Genomic DNA, 22,235 nt, shown 5'->3' with positions numbered 1-22,235 from the left:
ACTCTATGGTAATCTGAGCGATTTGACTTGGATCGGCTCTGTTTGCAACATATAAGTCCTATTAGAAGCTAAATAAAACTTCCTTAATCACTTATACTGAATGTCCACCATTAGAAGATGTACACAAAGGATATGTGAGATAATCCGTGCTCTCAAGGAGTTTATTGTCTTCTGGACGGAAACAAGCTACGATTAAAATTAAATTCATTACAGTTGAAAAACAGTATTGTATTAGTTTCAGGTGCACACCCCACTGATTAGACATCATATGACTTACTAAGTGACCATCCCGATAAATCTTGACAGATTATGAATCATAGTTAGTTAGAATATTATTGACTGTATTTCCTATGCTGTACCTGACATCTCTATGACTGTTCTGTAACTTTAATCCCTTTGCCGTTTTCACCCATCCACCAACTCCCCATCAAAATGTTCTCTGTATCTCTGTGTGCATGTATAAGTGGAACAAGAAATTGATGTTATGTTTCTCTCTCTCTTTCTCTAAAATCAATAAATAAACATTTAAAAATGTATTCAATGAGGGGAAGAAATGTTCTCTGTATCTAGAAGCTGGGAGTCTCTTGGAAGATGCAATTGACTCCAGGAGTGAAGCTTTCTGCTCTGGGACCTGGGGAATAAAATGAGATGAGGAACTGAGGGGAATACCATTGTCCCCACTTCTGCATGAAAACCCCTACACCCTGGACACCCTGGAGATCAATAGTCACCGGGAGCATTAGAAGATCACAACCTTGGCGTGGACACTGTGGCCTCTCCAGGGGCAGGGCATCAGTTGGCATTTGTAAGGCAACCTCAGGGACGGCGGGTATTGAGAAACAGGTGCAGAAGGGGGAAAGCTCACCACATGAGGCTGTGTCGTTTTCCACATGAGACTCACTGAACCCCCTTTTTCAGAAGTAATAATTTTGGAGGCTTTAGAGTTGGGGACCCTGAGGTCCGTCCATCCATCCATCAGTTGAAGGCTCAGAACCAGTGATTTCGGAATCATTTGTTCTATCAGGCTATGGAAGCCGACAACATACATTCACCAGTGAGTAAATGTGAAAGACTCGACTGAATGCTGTTCGGGTAGTTAAAAGAGCACTTTTGAGTATCTACTACCCTATTTCATAAATTCTAAGACATTTGTTTTTTCACATGTTAACATCTCTGAAGTTGGTGTGCAGATCACTGGGTGACAGTCATGACATAGCTGTCAGCACCTGCACATCAACACCTGCAGACAGTGTCACTGGTTTGGAAGAAAACCAGAGACAATAGCAAAGCGCACATTTAAATAACGCAACACCATCAAGGCTCTTGATTGGAGGAAGGACCAACTGAATTGTGTGAAAAAGCACACAGATCAATGACACTGAGTGGAAAACAATTCACAGGAATAAACTCTGTGTGGGAACACATTTAGGAATATCCTAATCAATAGCTTTTACATTTATTTGCCCTTATATGTATACTCAGGAGCGATGTGTAAGAGCAAGCTATGTGTAAATACATCTAAAGTAGCTTTTCCCATATGTGTAAGATAAAAAGCTCAAGTGACATTAAAATATTGTGCCATGGTTAAATTAGCAGGACTTCTTTTTTTGTTCTCAATGGTTCATAAAATAGGATGCATCTTCCAGCTGATAGCATCTTAGATTCAATAAAATATGGGCCTATGCCACAATATTCATATACATGTAATCTTTAACCTCTATTTAAAGCTGCACAACATCCTGAGGGACAGACAAGAAAGACCTTCCTTACCAGAAAAGATGCATTTTTACTAGCAGTCTGTCAGGAAAACACTGGGATCCAGAGGACAGGCCATTCATCTATCTACTCTCTCCATAGGGTCACCTTTCTATCGAGTGAAGTCAGCCTCAGAGGGTCTCCCAAGATTTCCTCCACCCCACTTTCACCATTCCCGCTCCCCTCTTCCCTTTCTTCCCCTCTGCCCTGCCCCCAGGGCCCCAGCACTCCATTTATTTGTCACTCTGTGTGGGAACAGCCACTGAATCAGGCTCTTCTCACCCCTCTCTGGGGATAGGCTCAGGTCTTTCAGAACAGAGCACCTCTGAATCCATGAAGATGTTCTCTCACCAATTCTGATCACATCTCACGGCATAAACACAATGAGTTAATGCTGGTGGGGGCGGGGGGAGTCCCCTCCAGCAGGGTGAGGGTGGGAAGGAATGAACCGGGTAACACAAACAGAGGATACGGCCTGTTACCTTATGTAATCTTATAGCAATCCTGAGAAATGATTATGAAACACCCATCTTACAGAGAGGAAAACTGAGACTACATAGTGAGTCATGGATTAACACGGACCAATAGAATGAGCAGGTAGGGCAGCATATTAGCTGTGACTTACACGGGGGAAATAATCATTTATTTAATTACATCAGTAATAAGCAAAGGGTGTGATAATAATGATTACTCATATAAGCTTACAAATGTTTATTTATGAAGGATTATTGAAGGCTCAGTTACAGAGGGTCTAACTTGATTTAAAATAAAATGGCTATCAGTATTTCAATTTATAGTTACTCTACCCAATTCTTATAGGAAGTAAAAGGTTACAAAAATGCACACCATATGGCAACCAGACTTTAAAACAATTAGAACAAAGGAGGCATGGGAAAAATAAAAAAGGAGGTAAATATTAATATGTGCAATCTGCAGACTTCAGAAAGTGAGGCACAAGGAGATAAAATTATTCCTACTTCATTGTTTTCCCCATTCAGCGCCCTACATACACGAACCATTTGAGTGGAAGGTGAACGCCAGTAGCCTTTCAGAAAGTCAGGAGATTAATACTCATCTTTACGCTTCCACTTTTTTCCTTAGAAACCCAACTGCATAATTTCCCAAGCCAGTCATTTATTCAGCAGGTGTTTCCTAGTACTTCCCGTGTCCCCAGCATGGCCCGTGGCCCTGCCCACACCCTATGGCAAAGCTAATCCTCAGGCGCAGGGGACGCGCCTGCTCCGCTCTCTCTTCAAGCCCTCATCGGGTTCCAGCACCAACACAGGACAACTTGAACGTGGGTATTTTTGCCTCCCAAAGTTTCCCAGCCATCACGTTTAAAATGGCAATACTCTAAAAATAGTGTTATTCACAGAGAATAACTCTCTCTGTTCCAAGGAAGTACACAGAAAAATATGAGACATTTCCTAGTGTGCGGTCTGCCTTGAGCTCCCTCAGCAAGGAAAATAGTCGCCCTTCATAAATAACTCCAATCTTACTGTCCTGATTCAAAGAACAGTCCAGAGCCAATAATACCAAAAAAGAGTGCTATCACTGATGGTTATTTCGCCTTTTTCAGAAGTTTCCTTCACCCTCTACATAAAAGCTAAATAAATCTCAGACATAACACAGAGGAGGGCAATGGGGGTGGGAGTGGGGGTGACGGGGAAAGAGGCAGTTTGCAGGGACCAGCGATGACAGAGCAGCATGATTAGCAGGACGTGATTATCTGCCCCACTGTAACCAGGCAATAGATGTGTGATTAGCTGGTGGCTGAGTGCTATGGCTAGTTTTTTATTATTATTTTATGTTTTTATGTATTTTCAGATGAGTATGTGTTATCTTCATATTTAATAAATAAAGCATAGTATAACACATTTTTGTAGTTACATTTATACGGGTTTAATTTAAATACAAAAAAAGTCACCCTTTTAATGCTATAGATTGATGAGGTTTGATAAATATGTACAGGACTCCTTAGACTTTTGAGTGACTTGCTTAAACCAGATCTTCCGTTCTAGATCCAATCTTCCCACTACATCAAAACACTTTTAAAATTACCCCATAACTTTCATTCATTTCTGCTTGTATTTCATAATACATTATACCATTTTTTGCCTTGAAACATTAATTACGATAATAAAAGCCTCCACAGAACTCCATGTGGGAGGACATCATTAGGCATGTCCTTTGTTATGTGAAACAATAGAACTGAGTGAAAATAATTTGGGGCAGTCAAAAAAGGAGACCAGATAGGAAATCAGGACACCATGATCCTAACGATTGCTTTAGTAAATTTTAATGACTAGACTTTTTTACAGCTATCATTTGCCCCATCTTAAAAGTATAGGAAGCCAAGACTTCATACATTTAAAATTACGCCATTCTGGAAGAAACAGTAATTTCCAATTCTCTCCCGGTTTCCTCCCTTCCACCTGCCATGGATTGTTTCCATGCTCCAGGGGAGTTTGAGGAGAAATTAGGAGCAGAGACGACCAACTAGACAGTCACGTACGACAAAAGAAATGTTGGAGCATAAGAAAAACGAGCTGCTGGTGTCCAAATGACACAACACGGCGAGTCTGGGCCCAGGAAGATGGATATGATATGAGGTCAGCCGCCCAGACAACGGATGATATTCCTACAGCTGTTAGGGCATTGTCCCTAACTAGACTGGCAACAGCTTGTAGTCTAGCTTAGAAATCAGATCTCCCTCACCCCAAATAAATTAATTAACACACCCTCCCCCCTGAATTAAATAGCCCTGTCTGCCTGCCCAGCTCCTGTCAACATTCTGTCCTCCTAATGCTTGTGCCTTCTCTGAGCTTTCCAACCGCCCTCAGTGCTGCCAAGCAGGCAGTTCCTGTTCTTTCATTCAGTTTTATCATGTCAGGAGATTGCAATCAAGCCTTAATAACATTCTGCAGCCCATGGAGACATTAGCCGTCCCTAAAGCCCAGCTAACGGGCATTTGTTCAAAAGATCAAAGTCTGCGCAGGCTCAGCCAGCACAGTACACACACGCCAAAGGAGTATCGATTAGGAGGCACAGAAAATGGCCTAGCACTTTTAATTGTATCTCTTCATCAGGTTCTTATTCTAAACAGAAATATGTAAAGATCATCAAGTGATGTTTTGTCATCTAGAGGATGACCAAGGGCAACTGAGACTAGACTCCTGAGGAGCATTTCCTACTAAGCTGTCCAGGTGGCACTCAACCCATAAAATTATGAGAGTAAGATTCAGCACTTTTCTCAGTGCTTTCCCATGGTTCTCACATCAAGTCATAAAAATGGGATCTGAAGAAGCTGATTTTGCAAAATGATCCTCCAAGTAACTTCTCAGTGAGAGAAAATTTGAATTTTCCATCAGATGATGATACTGGCAGCCAAACAGGTCACATATTCCATCAGTAATTATTTGTAAACTCAGACATTTATTATCTGAAGCATAGCTAGTTCTGGATATGTACTATACAGCAAAGCACATTCGAACTTCAAAAATTAAACAAGTGCACAAGTTTAAAGTTTGATGCCCAAAGATCTACTTGTGTTGCAGGAAAATGTATAAAGATGTCAACCTCTCACGGGTTCTCACTGCTTTGGGAAACTGTGAGCAAAGCCCTCCCCTCCGTTTTCCAATCACCAAATGAGCCCTCATAATTCTTATATTATCATAGAGAAGCATACCCCAAAATAATATTTCAATTGATTTAGAACCTTTCTAGACAACATGTGGTCCTCAGACCATTAGTATAACATGACCTGAGAGCATGTCAGGAATGCAGACCTCCAGACCCCAACCAGAGTTAATGAATCAGAATCTGATTGTTAACAAGATCCCTGGGGGATTCCTGTGAACATCAAGGTTTGAGAAGTGCTAGTTTACAAGTAAAACAGAATTTTTAAAACATTTATATGGAATATTCCTTAGAGCTATACATTATGGAATAAATCCATGCCTGCTAAACTAGATGTTTATTGAACCTCAGCTCAAAAAATACCCATTTTTAAAGCTAATGTAGATTTGCAGGGATAAACTATGTGGATTAACCCAATGAGAAGGAAAAAACCCTTCGTAGCTACTCGAGAGAGATAAACAAGGCATTCATTGGGCTTTTAGGGTGACTAGTAGTCCCGGTTTACCAGAGGTGGGCGAGGTTCCCGGCACGAGGGGCTTTCAGTACCAAAACGAGGACAGTTCTGGACAGAAAGGGATGGCTGTCTTTGGGATCTCTCCAAACATTTACTTTCTTACAAATCATAAGGGATGATTCCTTTTCTTATATGTGCCCATAATCTTTTTTATTGTTTTACAGGTTATAACCAATCCTCACATTACCAAAGATCAAAACAAGTTTTACTTTAGAACCAATACCACCATTTATTGGATTTATTTCCTACTGGAGCCCAGGGAAGCATGGAAACAGGGCATCACCAACCTCTAGTGGCATGGGACAGCTCGGGACAACTCAGGACAGCTTGGGAAGAGGAAAGGCAGACTCCACTATTGGGACAGGCTATGAGGATCCTGAGTGAGCACAAAGATGCCAGGAGACGGGGGAGGGAGCATGAAAATAAACTTCTCTAGCTTCTCAATTTATTTACAGCCAACTCTAGTGCCTGTACCAATGTGCCTACTGTCCCCTGTCCCCTCCTTAAAGAGTGTGTGCAGAACCCACCCCTGGCTCCAGCTTGATCAATCAGCTTGTCTCTGGGCAACTTCTAACTGGATGTAGTGATTCTCATCAGTCTTTGTGGGCACTGGAATACAGGAGCATTCTCACTGATAATTTTTCACCCCATTCAGGGAGAAACTAAGAAACTGTAAAGACAGGGAAAGAGAAGATACGGATATCCTGAAGAAAACAGAAGCAGAGCTTGGGGTGGGTGGGGCAGCAGCAGGACAGGGAGATGGGGAGACATTTCTTGGTTCCTGGTCTCATTCCTATAACAGTTCCAGTCTCGATTCAGGAGAATGCTGTTTTCCAGCCTACTTGGCTCCACACATCTGTTGAGGAGCTTGGGATTTAAGGAACCCTATTGGGAAACTGTGCCAGTGTCCTGCGTCCGGCAGGCCTGTTTCACATCTGGACCACGGCAATGTCCTTGCAGGTCGTCTTATCTGGACTCCCTGTGTGATTATTTTGCCCATTTCCCTTCTTGATTTTCAACCCCACAGGGCCTTCTTAGTGTCCACAAGCTTTGGTACTAGGGTCTCACCCTCTGCTCCAAATGTCCCAGCCCTGCATCAGTGCTCTACAGGATCAGGGGATTTCATAGGCTTACAAATCCCTCTGCACCTGTGTGTTCTCACCTGCAAGCTCTCCAAAGAAAGAACCAATTAATCTATTCGAGACAGGATCCAGCAGGCAGTGAGGCACAGCAACTGAAGGATAGCGAACCCAGGAGCCAACTCTCAAGTATTTAAATACCAGTTCTGAGTCAATATGTGTGACTTATTTTTTTGTTTTGTTTTTTAATTTCCTGAACTATGCTTTCTCTGCCTGTAAAAGATGAGGTCTAACCATATAAAAATGTCATTGCTGTATGTTTAAAATGATAACGCATCAGTAACTTCATAGGAGTGAACTTAGAAGTAGACCTGAATGAGGATTTGAGTTTTTAACACTTAATGTTTTTAAGTGTCTGTCAAAAGTACCCCCCAGTGATTAAGAGCCATTAACCTCATGGTGTGGCTATCAGCGCCCAGCACAGTATCTTCAGCCCTTTGTCCTTGATGAGCAGGAGGAGCTAAGGCGGCCTAAGTGCTCCAGCCTCCCCAGGCTGCTGGGCTCCTAGCTTCTGCAACCCGCATCCCGCATCCTGCATCCCGCATCCCGAATCCTGCATCCCACATCCCGCATCCCGCATCCCGAATCCTGCATCCCGCATCCCGAATCCCTAATCCTGCATCCCGCATCCCGCATCCCGAATCCCGCATCCCGAATCCTGCATCCTGCATCCTGCATCCCGCATCCCGTATCCCGAATCCTGCATCCCGCATCCCGGAGCGCAGTTTCCTGACAGAACTTGGTCTTACTGAGCAAGACACATGGAAAACAGGTGGCACCAGGAAAGCAGCTGCAGGTTGCTCAGTAGACGGAGGCAGCCGACAGCAGCAGTGAGCAGCCCGAGCTCTTAGGGGACACCTGGAAGTGGAGCCTCGTGTGTGAGGAACGGGGGTCCCCATTGAAGAGGGGCAGCTTGGTATTCTACAGCAGCCATCGGGCTTCGGGTGAGCCAAGTCTCCAGACAGAAAGGGCTTCTCAAAACACAGCCACAAATTCAGTCCAGAACAAGGCGGAGAAAGTAGCTGTCTTGCTGCCTGGGGGTTTCCGGCTCTTGGCTCTTCGTGAGGCCTGGCACAATGCCCTGCCATGCACACCGCTAGTGAACCCGCCTGGTTACTAAACCTGCTTTGAACAGCTTTATGTTGCTTACAGCGAATAAACCCTGCCTGAGTTAATGGGGAAAATTCACCAAGGAGTCGCCCCTGCTTATTACTACAAAACATCATCCAGGCATAAGCTCCCTGGTGCTCACTTCTCTGGCACCCAACATTCCACGCGGGAAAATCTTGAACTCTCTGGAGCTGATAGGTACACAGACTGGCTTTAGGAAAACAGAGCATTTGAATCAAAATATATTGATGGTTCAGATCTACTCCGTGACTTTGATTTGTATTCCCATGCCCACCCGACTTTGCCAACAAGGTGTGACTGTTACCCAAGCATGTACCTAAAGTAGAGCCTCATTACTCCCCACCCCCCTTCCTCATCCCCACTTCTGCCGGTAGCACTCTTCCTTTGAACAGATGTGAAATTTCGGCTCCCCAACCCTTCCCCTTCCTTTGTCTCTCCCTCTACATGGTTACCAAGTCCACAAGTACTAATTATACCCCCTTCTAAATATATCTCAGGCATGTCCTTTCTCATTCTCCGAGTCTCCACTTAACCCCAACCCTCTGTGTGAAAAGAAAACTGCACTCAGAATTAGTAGTCTGGGTTTATTCCAAATTCCCGAAGAACTGGCTTTGGGTCCTATGTTGTTGTTTTTAAATTTTATTTTCTTTATTTCCCCATCACCATTTATCCCCCCCTGCTTTTAAATGTAAAAATATAGCTCAGAGAATCTGAATGGATGAACCATGAGCCGTGAACCCAACTGAAACAATTAGATGGATGGATTAATGATCACTTCTTATCCAATAAATCCACTCTGTTTAATAAAATTCTGTGTGCACTTTACCCCCCTAAAGTGTTTCCATATGGCTATTTTTCCTTTCCATTCTCTGCCTCTATCCCTATTGCCATTTCCTGTTTTTGAAAGATCTTGTTGCAGCTTCCACCACGTTTCACTTTTATGCCCTGGTACCTGGCGAGCGCATGAATAAGCTCCAACATTAGAACATGGTACAGCTGGGCTTTTAGGGGAAATGGAAAAAGACAAAGCCTCTTTTTAACAAAAAGACAGTTTATCTGGCTTTTATGACTGTTACTTTTATGTTTCATTTCTGTAGAGGACTATATAACATTCTCATATGAACAAAGTACCGGTGGCCCGGAGTGCAATCCTTGTGCAGCAGATGGAGGTAAACACCTGGCTTGTTCATCTCCGTATTTTATGAATGGACTCTAGCCTCAGGGAACTATTTCAGACTTCAAGTCTGGGTCATAACTCGGTCAATGATTTCACTGCATATAGTAACTTAAAAGCCTGAGTTTCTTCAACTACATCAACGGTCTCTAACTATAACACACCCCAAATCTCCTTTTAGACCAAATATTCTAATACCCTGGCTTACTATCTTGAAATGAAATGCACGGATACTATAGTTCATCTACACAGAAATAATACATTCATTCTCCTTCCTTCTCCACTATTCTAAAGCCTAATTAACTGAAATCTGACAACTTTTATCAAAGTTTGACCAAAGCTCACATGGCTACATCCCTTGATCTGAGCTGATGAAAGTGATTTATGCTGTTTTATCACATCTACTATGACTATTTGCTGCAGCAAAAGCAATGTGTTTGGCTACTGGGGTGCTTCCGCATCCCACTGAGACTGTTAAACTTTATCAGAGATATATATACTGCATTGGCTTTCTAATACCTGAAAACACTTGGAGCTAAGAGATTCAGAAAAGGGCTTTTGGAACCATGTAATCTACCTTCACACAAAAAACTCAATGTAACAGCCTAACCCTAGCATGAAGAAAAAAATAATACTAATTTATAAGAAACCATACACTTCATTATGTAAGCCCTTGAACCTGATATAGAAGATGTACTGCAGTGGCTTGATGCCTGAAGCAAGATACAGAACCATCCATCAACGGGTACCACAGGCACACCTGCAAACTGACAAGGCTGCCTCATGTCAACTGTGACCAACATGGTGACATCATTTTCTGAAATGATAAATAGCTTTTGACAGATTCCTAAACAAACAAACAAAAAATACTAGACTCCTCTCAATTTACACATCAGTTGCGCTTTCTGGAAAATATAAACTCTATTAAAACTATATATCTCATTGTGGTTTTAATTTGCATCTCACTGATGATTAGTGACACTGGGCATTTTTTCATATGTCTATTGGCCACCGATACATCCTCTTTGGAGAAGTGTCTATTCAGGTCCTTTGCGCATTTTTTAATTGGGTTGTTTGTCTTCCTGGTGTTGAGCTCTATAAGTTCTTTATATATTTTGGAAATTAACCCCTTATCAGATACACACTTGAAACCTGTATGGTTTTGCGAACCAATGTCAACCCTATAAATTCAATTAAAAAAACACAAAATAAAAATAAAACTGTATAAAAAGCACCTTGTATTCATGTCAAATGGAGTTCATGTCAAGGCTAAGATAATATGTAATTTGCACGGGCTACATATACATTTGTTGTGGAGGACTCTCCTACACATGGCAAGGCATCTAGAATCCCTGGATCCACCTTCATTAAATGATCACGGAGACCACTACCCAAATATTTAACAACCAAAAAAAACTCTCCCACAATTTCCAGAGTGCCTCTTAGGGGTATATGTCCCTTTGTAAGAACCACTGAACTAACTTCTCTTCATTTTCCTCCCAGACCACACTAGCCTTGGGAGGATTTGGAAAATAGATCCAATAGGGCCTGAATCCTAAGGCCACCCTAGAATTCTTAGATACCTCCATTCCCAGTAACTGTCAACTAAACAGGAGTCCAGATCTTATGACTGTTACCCACATCCATCTGTGGGCATGCATATCACCTTTATTCCTTCCACAAGACACTTATTTCATTCATTTTTCAAATGTTCATTCAGCCTATTTGATCAAGCACATGTCGTGTTAAACAGCAGGGATTCAAAACTCATTAAGCTCCTGCCCTCACATCCTCACAGTATAGTTGGACAAGCTGTATAACAGAGATGAATGAAGTATGGAGAAATATGGAGGGAGGTAGAAGTGACGCTTAGCTCAGACACAGAAGGTTAGAGAGAACTTCCGGGGAAAAAACTAATAATAGTTGCTACTATTATAATTCCCAAGAATGTTGAAGAAAAGACTTTATCCAGTAAAGACAAATAGAAATCAAAATATTGTTTGCACATTTAAAGAAAAACAAGTTCTTTTCTGAGTTTCATCCTCAGTGAAAGGAAAACTGGACAGTAGTCCGTTCATTCAAAAACATGTTTTAGAACACCTATAAATACAGATTTATTGAACACCTGTGAGTACCTATGAAATATCTTATAATTCTAAGTCACTACAGTCATTATTTTTTCCCAAGCTAGGCTATAGATTAGAAAATCTACCCAAGTATTCCTTCTCAAGAATTCTTAATATTTTTAATATGCTACATGGTTTCCCCTCGCTTTCTTTATAAAAAGGGTAAATATTTTTAGAGCTACGGTTCAGAGCATGTGTATCTGAAAGTACTATTTGTCCAAAGACATATTTTTACCACCTCTATTGACTGTCTACTTAGTTAACAAATAAAACAATGTGGAGGGCAAATAAAAAAGCCAGCAGTGGTGACTTACTGTCCAATAAACAGGATTAGTTCTTTAAATAAAAATGTTCCTGCAAAAAATATTTTTGCTATTTTATAGCTATTATCATAACAGCAAGATGAAACCGAGAAGTTGCCTCTCGTACTGGGAAGATATAAAAGCATATTCCAATTTCATGGCCTATTTTGATAGCTTAGACTGCTGCTTTGAATGCCCAGATATTCTTGCATTTTCATTTTATTTTCTAAATTTCATTTTCCTTAATTTTTCAGAAATCAAAATTTTTCATTTTAAATTATGCAGTCTAACAGAAAATAAGAACTTAGATACTTAGATAGTAAAATTGGAAGGGAGAAATTCACTTTAGCCTGTATTGGTAAACTTCCTACTGAAGAGTCTCCATTTTGGATGCTTCATAAACAGTAAATACAGGCCTGTCTTATTTTATTACACTTCACTTTATTGCACTTCACAGGTGTTGCAGTTTTACAAATTGAAGGTAAGACCCTCTGAGAAGATTATGACTCACTTTATCACGATACTCACTTTATCGTGGTGGGTCTGGAACTGAACCTACAGTATCTCCTATAATAATGATAAAAGTTACATTTATTATTTCCCAAAAATGCTCCCCATGTTACTTCTTTTGGTCCTTAAAATAAGCCTATGAAATGTGTAGTATTGTCCCCATTTTACATATGAGAAAAGTGAGGTTCAGGGACACTAAATGCCTTACTCAAAATCATTAAGGCAGAGCTGGGATTCAAATGCAAATCTGGCTGAATCTTGTGTTCTAGATTATAGACATCATGGTATCAGAACTGAAAGGCCAACGCACTGACGTTCCTGTCTCTCACATTTCTGCCATCTCCAGAAGATGCAAAAGGCTCCTTATCCTTAATACGTGCTTATTCTATGACCTGTTCTCCCCACAGCCTCTGTGCAGTAGAAAGGTTTCACTCAACCAGCGCTTAAACACCTTTTGGAATCATCATTTGGAAAAAAATAAAGTCCCTAAAGGGGAGCTGGAAAACCCAGTTGGTACTGGGAGATGATTCATTAGCTAGATGTCAAAATGTTGTGATTTTTATGAAACCAAAAATAAAATACTGCACAATAACAAATGTTTTACAATTGATATAGCTGGTTTCGTACATCATCATCCCCTAACAACTATAATTTTTCTTCCATTTCTGGGACATGTGTAATTCTGAAGACCTGCAAACAACAATTGAATAAGCCCTTAATGTGCAGGCCCAATTGTGAGGATGACCCATAGGCGATGCTCATGGATGTCAGAACTAGAAAGAAACAGAGATAAAATTCAGTTTGATCGGTGGCATGGATAGTCAGGGACATCACCCAAAGACCGGCTTCCAGTGGGGACATTGTTCCATTACTCTGTCCCATGCTACCAAGTCTCCATAATGCCTAAGGGATCATATTCACCCTCTTAGGTAGAGCTTTAAGTTCAATTGTTCATTGCAAGCTCTGTGCATTGTTGACTATACAGCCACCTGCAGCTATAAGTACTGTTATGGATCCGCTTTCCTGCTAGTTTCTCCTGATAAATGCTGGTCACCTGCTTCTCCATTATTCTCCCTTCTGTTCAGCACCTGTTGTGCTGCAGCATCTGCCTCACAAATTTACCTGGCATTTATCTTCCTCCCCTCTCAAATGTCAATGCAAAGCTTTTTATGTGCTTTTTATTTGGAACAACAAGAATGAAAGTGAAGCCTAAAAGAGGCCTGAAAAAAGGTAAAGGGCAAAGAAGAGTGTCATAATTCAGGTAGGCTCAAACAACAGGCAAGACCAGTTGAGGAGGGAGAGGGGAGTGAAAAGAAAAGAAACCCGGAATGGCCAGCATTAGGATCAGAGAAAACAGACCAAGAGGAGTAATTAGTATCCAGAGGAGTGTGACAAGCTCAAGCTCATCTTCCATTGAGTTGAGCCTGTATTAAATAAGGAGTGGGGGAGGGGGCCACAGCAGCAGCAGATTCCCGGTAGGGGTCATTTTCAATGCAAGGCTAAGGTGGGGTGGGGGAGGGGTCAGGGTCAGGATCCTGAGTCAGCATTTTCTGGGAACAGAATCCATCACGTGCCCAAGTAAATGGGAGATGGTTTTCAGCCATGGGTGGTAAAGAGGGAGCTAGCAAAAGAGGCCAGAACTAGGCCGCTTGTCAGAGACCCATCAGAGCATTTAAGGGTTCAGGATTAAGCTCCGGTACCAACAGGACCTGATGCAGTGAACCAGAGACAGGTAGAAACCCAGATGCAGAGAGGAGGCTGGCAATGCAGAAATTAAGGTAAGGCTGCAGTTCAGTGCCTGGTGTGGGCCAGCACTAGTTTTATGGCTTCTGGCAGCAAAACTTGTCTACTACTGCCTGACAGACTAGAGTCTCCTACTTTGGTCTCTATTGTGTCAGGAAGTAAGTGGGATCTCAGTGCCCAAAGCTGAGCTAGAGAAGCCAAGGCTGACCCAGGTTATGTGTAGCCTCCAGATGAAATCAGGGGAGACAAAGAAATTGATGAGAAAGGGAAACAGGAGAGCTGAACTAATATCACAATACTAATGATGGAAGCAGACTTGCTGGCCATAAAAAAAGAAGGGCTTTGAACTGAGGCAAAGCCTGCTCTGAGGAGTTTCCTTTCTCCATGGAACAGGAACCAAAATCTAGCTTCCTGGTATCTGACCAGCTCAGGACCCAGGCCCTCCAAGGCGTAAAACGCCACCCGCTAGAGTGCCCAGCAGAGCCTAACACCCTTAGAGAAATATTCCCATGCTGTTCACTTTAGAATTCCTGCCTTCGCCTACATACATCTAAGCCCCTAGTCGTTTTTGTTAATTTTTCAATTGCACTTTACTTGCAGTATTATTCTGTGTTGGTTTCAAGTGTACAGCATAGCGATTAGACAATCATATCCTTTACAAAGTGTTCCCCCTGCTATTTCCAGTACCCACCTGGCACCATAAACAGTTATCACAGTCTTACTGATATATTCCCTGTGCTGTACTTTACATCCCTGTGACTATTCTGTAACCGCCAATCTGTACTTCTTAATTACCCTGCTTCGGGAGCAGCAGGCATCTTACCACATATGCTGCAGATCACAAGCAAAGCCAACTTTCAAGTAGCAAGAACCACTTTGTGCCAGGATCATCTTCACTGTATTTCCTCATATTGCACAGATTATAACTTTCCTAAGGAAAAGGCATTAGAAAAATAAAATTAGGGGTGTGTTTTTACCAACTTTAAAAAAAAAAAAAATTAATTGATTGATTTGAGAGAAAGGGAGACAGAGAGAAACTCATCGATTTGTTGTTCCCCTTATTTCTGCATCCATTGGTTGATTCCTGTATGTGCCCTGACAGGGATCAAACCCGCGACCTTGGTGTAATGGGATGGTGACCTAACCAACTGAGCTACCCGGCCAGGGGCATCTATTTTTAAACTTGTCCCCCTTTAAGCGGGGAGGCACAAAAGCAAAAAGGCAGTTTGCTGTAGTGAAGAAAAAGGATTATCATTAAGGAATCACATTTATAAGAACTTAAAATGAAAAATGCTGAGATTCTTGCATCTTGTACGTATTTAAATGTAGCGCCGTTTTCCACACACCCTGGAAAGGTGACCTTCATAACTTCTGAGTGTACAGAAGCATTCTATAAAGCTGGTTTTACAAAACCAGCTGATAATACACATCATAAACGGTGTAACTAAGAAGATCAACCTGTGATCTGGATTTTTTTTCAGTCTTCCCTGGGTGTTTTGTGTACGCCCTTCCAGGGAGGGTTATCCGTGAGGTTCCCATCAGGAAACCAAGCAATGCTAGGTTCCTCAGAGAGGAAGCTATTTGAGGGAATTGGTTACAATGGGTGTTAAATCATCTAGGAGAGAAAACCAGGGGTGATGAGGTCACTCAGGAATGAATAACTGAGTATTCTATTTCCCTATTTTTGCCTAACAAAGTACCTCAAACTTTTGTGCCTCAAAGCAACAATCTTTTTTTATTGTTATCTTTCACAGTTCTGAGACTTGGGCGGGTTCTGTTAGGTGGCTCTCACTTGGGTTCCCTCATGCAGTTATATCCGTGGTGCAGGTTGGAGTCATCTTGAAAGCTTACTTGCTGACATAAGTGATAGTTGACGCCGGCTGTTGGCTGGGACCTTAGTAGGGGTCAGAACACCCACACAGAACTTCTCCATGTGGCCTGCCCTTCCTCACAACACAACAGTCTCAGGCTTCTTCCCTGATGGGTCAGGTTTCAAATGCAAGAAATCCAAGAGAAAAAGTTAGAAGATCCACCTCCCTTTATGACCTACCCAGCGCCACTCAGTGTCACTTCTGCCATATTCTTTCTGTTGGTTGATTAATCAGGAAGTTTGGTCTAGATACAAGGGAAGGGGGCATAGGCCCCATCTCTTAGTGGTAGGAATGTCAGAGAATTTGTAGACATGTTCAAAAACCGCCAGACAGAGGAAGCAGCTACCATCCTTACGTCTGGGATGATAGAAACAGGTGACGTTACAAAAACCAAGAACTGTGGAGTCGGAACCCCAGGGGCCAGTGCTGGAGGAATAGAGGAGACAGTGCTGGAATCACTCAGAGAGATGATATGAGAATCTAGGTCTTGCCAACCCAAGCCCAGTGATCACACAGAAGTAGTACTAACTATTCCATCACACATATTGCTCTTGTCTGCATCTTATATAAATATGCCTGATTTGACAGCACATCAACTATTAACACTAGTAAACAGACAAGTAGATTAATTACTGATCTTTGTTACAATAGTATTTTTCAATGAACAATAGTGGCTGCTTTTTAGAAACTAAGTCTTTAAGATTTATATATAAAACAGTCTCTTTTATAAGTCAGATTATTAAAACAGCAATTGTGCCAATTAAAAATAACCTACAAGACATAATAACCAAATGCAATGTGTGGTCTTAGATAAACGAACTGTAAAGGACATTTTTTAGCCAATTGTGGAAATTTGCAGTATGATCCGGGTATTAGGTGAGATAAAAATTTACTGAACAGGAAAGATGAGGATCATTGATTAAGAAAAGAAGCTTACAAAATAGGATGTATAATATTACTATGTACTTAGGTATTAATTAATGGTGGTGATCCCTGAGAGACCGGTAATGTGATGTGTTTTATTTTTAATTTTGTTTTGTTGTGTGTTCCAATTTTCTACAGTGCATGTGTACTATTTCTGTAACTATAAAAAAAGTAACTTTAATAAAAACTTTAAAAAAATATATGGCATATAAGTGGATTCACAATCATATAGAATCTGCCAGTCAGATTTCAATTTCAGAAATGCAATGTCAGTCTGAGAAACAAATTCATTTTCATGAAACCTGAATCCAGACAGAAGCCAGAGACAGAGGTATGACCCCTGTGGGAATCAACACACTTTCTCTTGGATCCAAACAGATATCTGTGATTCTGAAAAAAGCACCAAAGAAAAGGAAATTGAAGAGTCTTTCTCTAACAACTTCTCTCTCATCTCAGCCCAGGAAAATCTCCAAGCCTCTCTATCCTAAATTAAACATGATGCTCCCCATAGTTCTCTCATTGACATTCTTCTTTTTCTTTCACATTATATATTCCTGCAAAGCAGACCACCATCTATAATGATGACTCCCAAGTGCATTTCATTCCTGATCGTTGCATTCCTAATAGCTCCCCTAAGCATGAATATGATTGCCTGCTAAACATTTCCATTTGAATTTTCATGGGAACCTAGAATTCAACATATCCAGCATTAAATTTATCGTATTTATTCTTGCAAAACATATTATATTTTTTACCTTTATTGACACATGATGATCATCCCCAAAGTCCCCTCATTATCCGACCACCCATACTCATATCTAGTCATTCCCAGATGTCCTGATAACCTATTTATGCAGAAAATCTATGTAGCTACTAAAACTAATAAGTGGGTTTTCAAAGTTTCAGGATAAAAGACCAATGTCCCAAAATCAACAATATGTCTATATACTAGCAACCATTGGAAACTGCAATTAAAAATATAATTTAGCCCGGCTGGGCGTGGCTCAGCGGTTGAGCGTCGACCTAGGATCCAGGCGATCAGGGTTCAATTCCTGGTCAGGGCACATGCCTGGGTTGCGGGCTGCAGCTGATCAATGACTCTCTCATCGTTGATGTTTCTGTCTCTCTCTCTCCCTCTCCTTTCCTCTCTCTGAAATCAATAAAGATATATTAAAATATATATATATATATGTATATATATATATATATAAAATTTAAAATAGCATAAAAATATGAGCTACTTACAGATAAATCTGTTAAAATATGTGCAAGACCTAACACTGAGAATTATAAAATATTGAAAAGAGAAATTAAAGAAGGTCTAACTAAATGAAGATATATGTCACGTTCATGGATTAGAAAACAATTTAGTTAAGGTGGAATTTTTCCAAAATGGATGCATAGATTCAAAACAATTGCAGTCAAAATCCCAGCAGCATTTTTGTAGAAGTTGTCAAGTGATTCTAAAATTCATTTAGAAATGCAAAGGAGCTAAGATAGCCAAAATAACATTACAAAAGAAGAACAAATTCTTCCACCTTACTTCAAAATGTATCATAAACAACAGTAATCAAGACACAGTATCAGCCCAAGATTTTAAAAAATTGATCCATGGGAATAGAATAGAATAGAAATAGAAAATACACATATAGTCAATTGACTGCCCACAAAGCTTTAAATACAATTTAGTGGATAGTCTTTTTAACAAATAGATATTCATATGTGTGTGTGTGTGTGTGTGTGTGTGTGTATACTGAACTTCAATCTATACCTTGTACTAAATACAAATATTAACTCAGAAGTGTATCATAGATATAAATGTAAAATCTAAAACTATAAAATTTCCAAAACAAGAGAAAATCTGTGCCTTGAGTTAGGCCAAGATTTCTTAGATAAATATCAAATGCACAATCCATAAATAAAAATAACTGAACTAGAGCAAAACGAAGAACTTCTGCTCCCCAGAACAATTCTGTTAAAGGGGTAATAAATACCAAACCACAGGCTGGGAGAAAATATTTGAAAACCTCATGTCTTATAAAGGACTTTTATCCCAATACATAAAGAACTATTAGAACATGATTTAAAAAATAAAATAAAAATGGTAAATGATTTAAACACTTTGCCAAAGAAGATTCACTGATGGCAGAAAAGCACATGAATGATGCTCTGCATCATCCATCACTAAGGAAATATAAATTAAAACCATAATGTGATACTACACACCTATCAGAATGTCTCAAATTAAAAAGCCTGGTTGTGCTAGCTGGTTCGGCTCAGTAGTTAGAGCATTGGCCCATGGACTGAAGGGTCTCGGATTTGATTTCTGGTCAAGGGCATGTACCTGGGTTGCAGGCTTGACCCCCAGCCCTGATCAGAGCATGCGTGGGAGGCAACCAATCGCTGTGTCTCTCTCACATTGATGTTTTTCTCTCTCTGTCTCTCCCCCTCCCTTCCACTCTCTCTAAAAAAAAAAATCAATGGAAAAAATATCCTCAGGTGAGGCTTAACCGACCAACCCCTCCCCCCCAAAATACTGGCCATACCAAGTTAGGGGGGGACATGGAGCAACTGGAACTCTCACACGCTGCTAACGGGGATGTAAATGAGTACCAATGCTTTGAAAAACTGACAGTTTCTTAAATTAAACATACACCTACTATATAACCCAGTCATTCCAATCCTAGGTATTTACCCAAAAGAAATAAAGGCATATGTACATAAAAATACTTGTATGTGGATGTTTACAGCAGCATTATTTGTAATAGCCCAAAACTGGAAAAGGCCTAATCCCCATCAACAGGTCCATGGATAGAGTTTGTGGTTCACCCATACAATGAAATACTACTCAGCAATAGCAAAGGGATGAACGACTGATACAGCCAACAACTTAGATGAATCTCAAAATAATTATGCTGAGTTATGTTGTTGAGACCATCTGGATGGTAAACATGACTGAACCTCATTAAGGTCTCTAAACTTTTAAGACTCTGGAGGGGGAGTGCAAAGATCTACTGTCTGCAGCTACCCAAGACAAGCTCTATATAAGCTCCCTTGCTTATTAAGCTGCCACTACCAATCTGGAGCTGTCTGCCTCTTTCTTTGGTCTCTTCTTGCCCTCAGATTTCACCCAGGGAGCTCCTGAGGTTTTGAACTAACACATCTAAATAAATATGCCTGCAGGGTGATTAAGTCATAATTATGGAATCATTGGGCTTAGCACCCCACCTGCCCCAATATCAGTAATAACTACATTAAACTCTTTGACATCCCAAAGCAGAAGAATATTCCAATTGTCATCGTTTGCTACCATTCATTAATTTTAACAGATAAAAGCCTTTTGGGGTTTCTTAACAATATTTATTAGTGAATAGGGACATTCAAATATGTGAACACAGCCTTTGGGTATGTGTTTTAGTGGACAAGGGTCTGTAACCCTGGATTTGGGCTCCATCAAGCCCTGCAACTTTCAAGTGTCCAAAGTTTTTCACAAATATCATGTTGGCCCTTGAAAAAATCTTGTAGGTATGATAAGTGTATAAGGTTTTAATACAGTGGTTGGCCCATGGTAAACATCCCATTAACATTCCAAAAAGCTGTTACTAGCTTTTTTTGTACAAACAAATAACTTTACAAAAGATTTTTTTTTACTTCCTTGTTCAAATTAACAAGAAGTTGTTTTGGTTTCTTTCTTGGACTTACAGAAAAATAACCCTCAAGATTGCCCTGTATAGAATAATATCCTATGGAGATAGAAGCCTTTATTGACTGTATTGAAATGGTAATTGTTGGCAGCATGTAAAGTCTCCCAAGGGGGTAAAAAATATAATCGTGATTTTTCCTGTGCAATAAAAAAGTTGAAATATCTTCTCATTTCTGAAAGGGGCTGTTTCTTAAAAAGCACAAACACTGGTAGAAAAAATATACAGAAAGTATTCAGAAATGTGGGACTCCTGAAGGAAAAAAATTTTTAACTTTTCAGTAAAACTGTTAGAGGTTTCCAGATTAATAAAAATGCTTTCCCCTATATTTAGGATCAAACACCCCAGGTTTTCTACAACCTACTATGGGTGTTGCCTAGAAGATTTGGTTATGGATGGAAAGAGACAAGGCTGCCCGTGTTCCCTGGAGGAGGAATTAGGGGTGTGGCCTCTTTATATCTTCTCTGGCAGGCCCCAAGGGACAACATCCACCAGTTGATCCATTTACCAGCCTGCTTTTGAGATCTACTTAGAAGCAGGCCCAATTTCCCATGAAAACCTAAATGTCGAAAGTCCAAGAAATGTTCATTCTAGATGATTATCTTTTTTTGATAACACCACAAGGGACATTTTAGGTCAGAAATGAAGCAATATGTCCACGTGTAATTTTTGAAATGACACTAACCGCCTGCTTCTGACTCATGTTCCTTTACCGCCTCAAATTCTTTTGGTAAAGATTTCTGCCAAATGTTCCATTTGTAATCAAAATTTTTCAGATAACTCCTAAGAGGACAAGTATGTATTTTTTTAATTCTTCCTGGATGCATAATAGACTATCCTTACAGCTGGTTCAGTCATATTGAAATCTGTAGCCAATAGCCAAAGTTTTCACCAAAGGTGAATGCCTGATTGGCCCCTTAGCAAATGCATAGCATATATAATGTCATTAAGTTCATTCTTCCTAATTTTTAATATCAATTCAGTATACTTTATATGCTTTTTAAAAATTCTTATATTTTGTATTTATTTGGTAAAGCTGCCATAATAAAGTACCACAAACTGTGTGGCATAAACAGCAGAAATGTATTGTCACACAGTTCTGGAAGCTAGAAGTCCAAAATCAAGAAGTCAGCAGAGTGGTTCTTTCTGGGGGCTGAGAAGAAGAATCTGTTCCATGCCTCTCCTCCAGCTTCTGGTGATTTGGTGGCAATCCTTGAGGGTCCTGGACTTGTTTAAGAACCACCCCACTCTCTGCCTTCATCATCACATGATGCTCTTCCCTGTGTGCACATCTGTCCACGCTTCCCCTTTTTATAGGGACATCAGTCATATTAGATTAGCACCTACCCTGATGACTTCATCTTGAGTAGTTACATCTGCAATGACCCTATTTCCAAATACGGTCACATTCTCAGTTACTGGGGGTCAGTTATATGAATTTTGGGGGAAAACAATTCAACCCGTACCATACACATACACATACATAATACTACATAGGAAATGTTTAGCACATCATCAGCTATAAAGTTAGTACAGACTTATATTAACTTTCTTTATGCCTTTCATCATAAGATGAAAACAAGTTTCTTAAGACCACCAACAAAATGGAACAATATAATAATTGACAGAATTGGTAAGGTTAAGTTACTTCAGCTGGGCCAATGATTCTGTTCATTTTTATGGACCACTGCCCACTGGACTAGACT

At 40.5% G+C, this 22,235-nt stretch overlaps 1 protein-coding gene across 1 annotated transcript in view; it reads right to left on the bottom strand.

Annotated features, from left to right (window-relative positions):
* The window catches only part of GRXCR1 (glutaredoxin and cysteine rich domain containing 1), a gene marked incomplete at its 5' end in the record, with an annotated part of 89,511 nt that extends 81,751 nt beyond the window's left edge, over nt 1-7,760 (bottom strand). The window contains one exon of the mRNA XM_081162234.1: nt 7,566-7,760. Within this exon, the coding sequence (XP_081018360.1) occupies nt 7,566-7,760 (195 nt within the window). The remainder of the gene's footprint in view (nt 1-7,565) is intronic.
* Nucleotides 7,761-22,235: the final 14,475 nt, after the last annotated feature.

Source organism: Miniopterus schreibersii, assembly GCF_964146895.1.
Source record: "Miniopterus schreibersii genome assembly, chromosome: 1".
Taxonomy (NCBI): Eukaryota; Metazoa; Chordata; class Mammalia; order Chiroptera; family Miniopteridae; genus Miniopterus; species Miniopterus schreibersii.
Note: the sequence above shows the minus strand (reverse complement) of the source record. Positions and strands in the feature narration are given on the sequence as shown.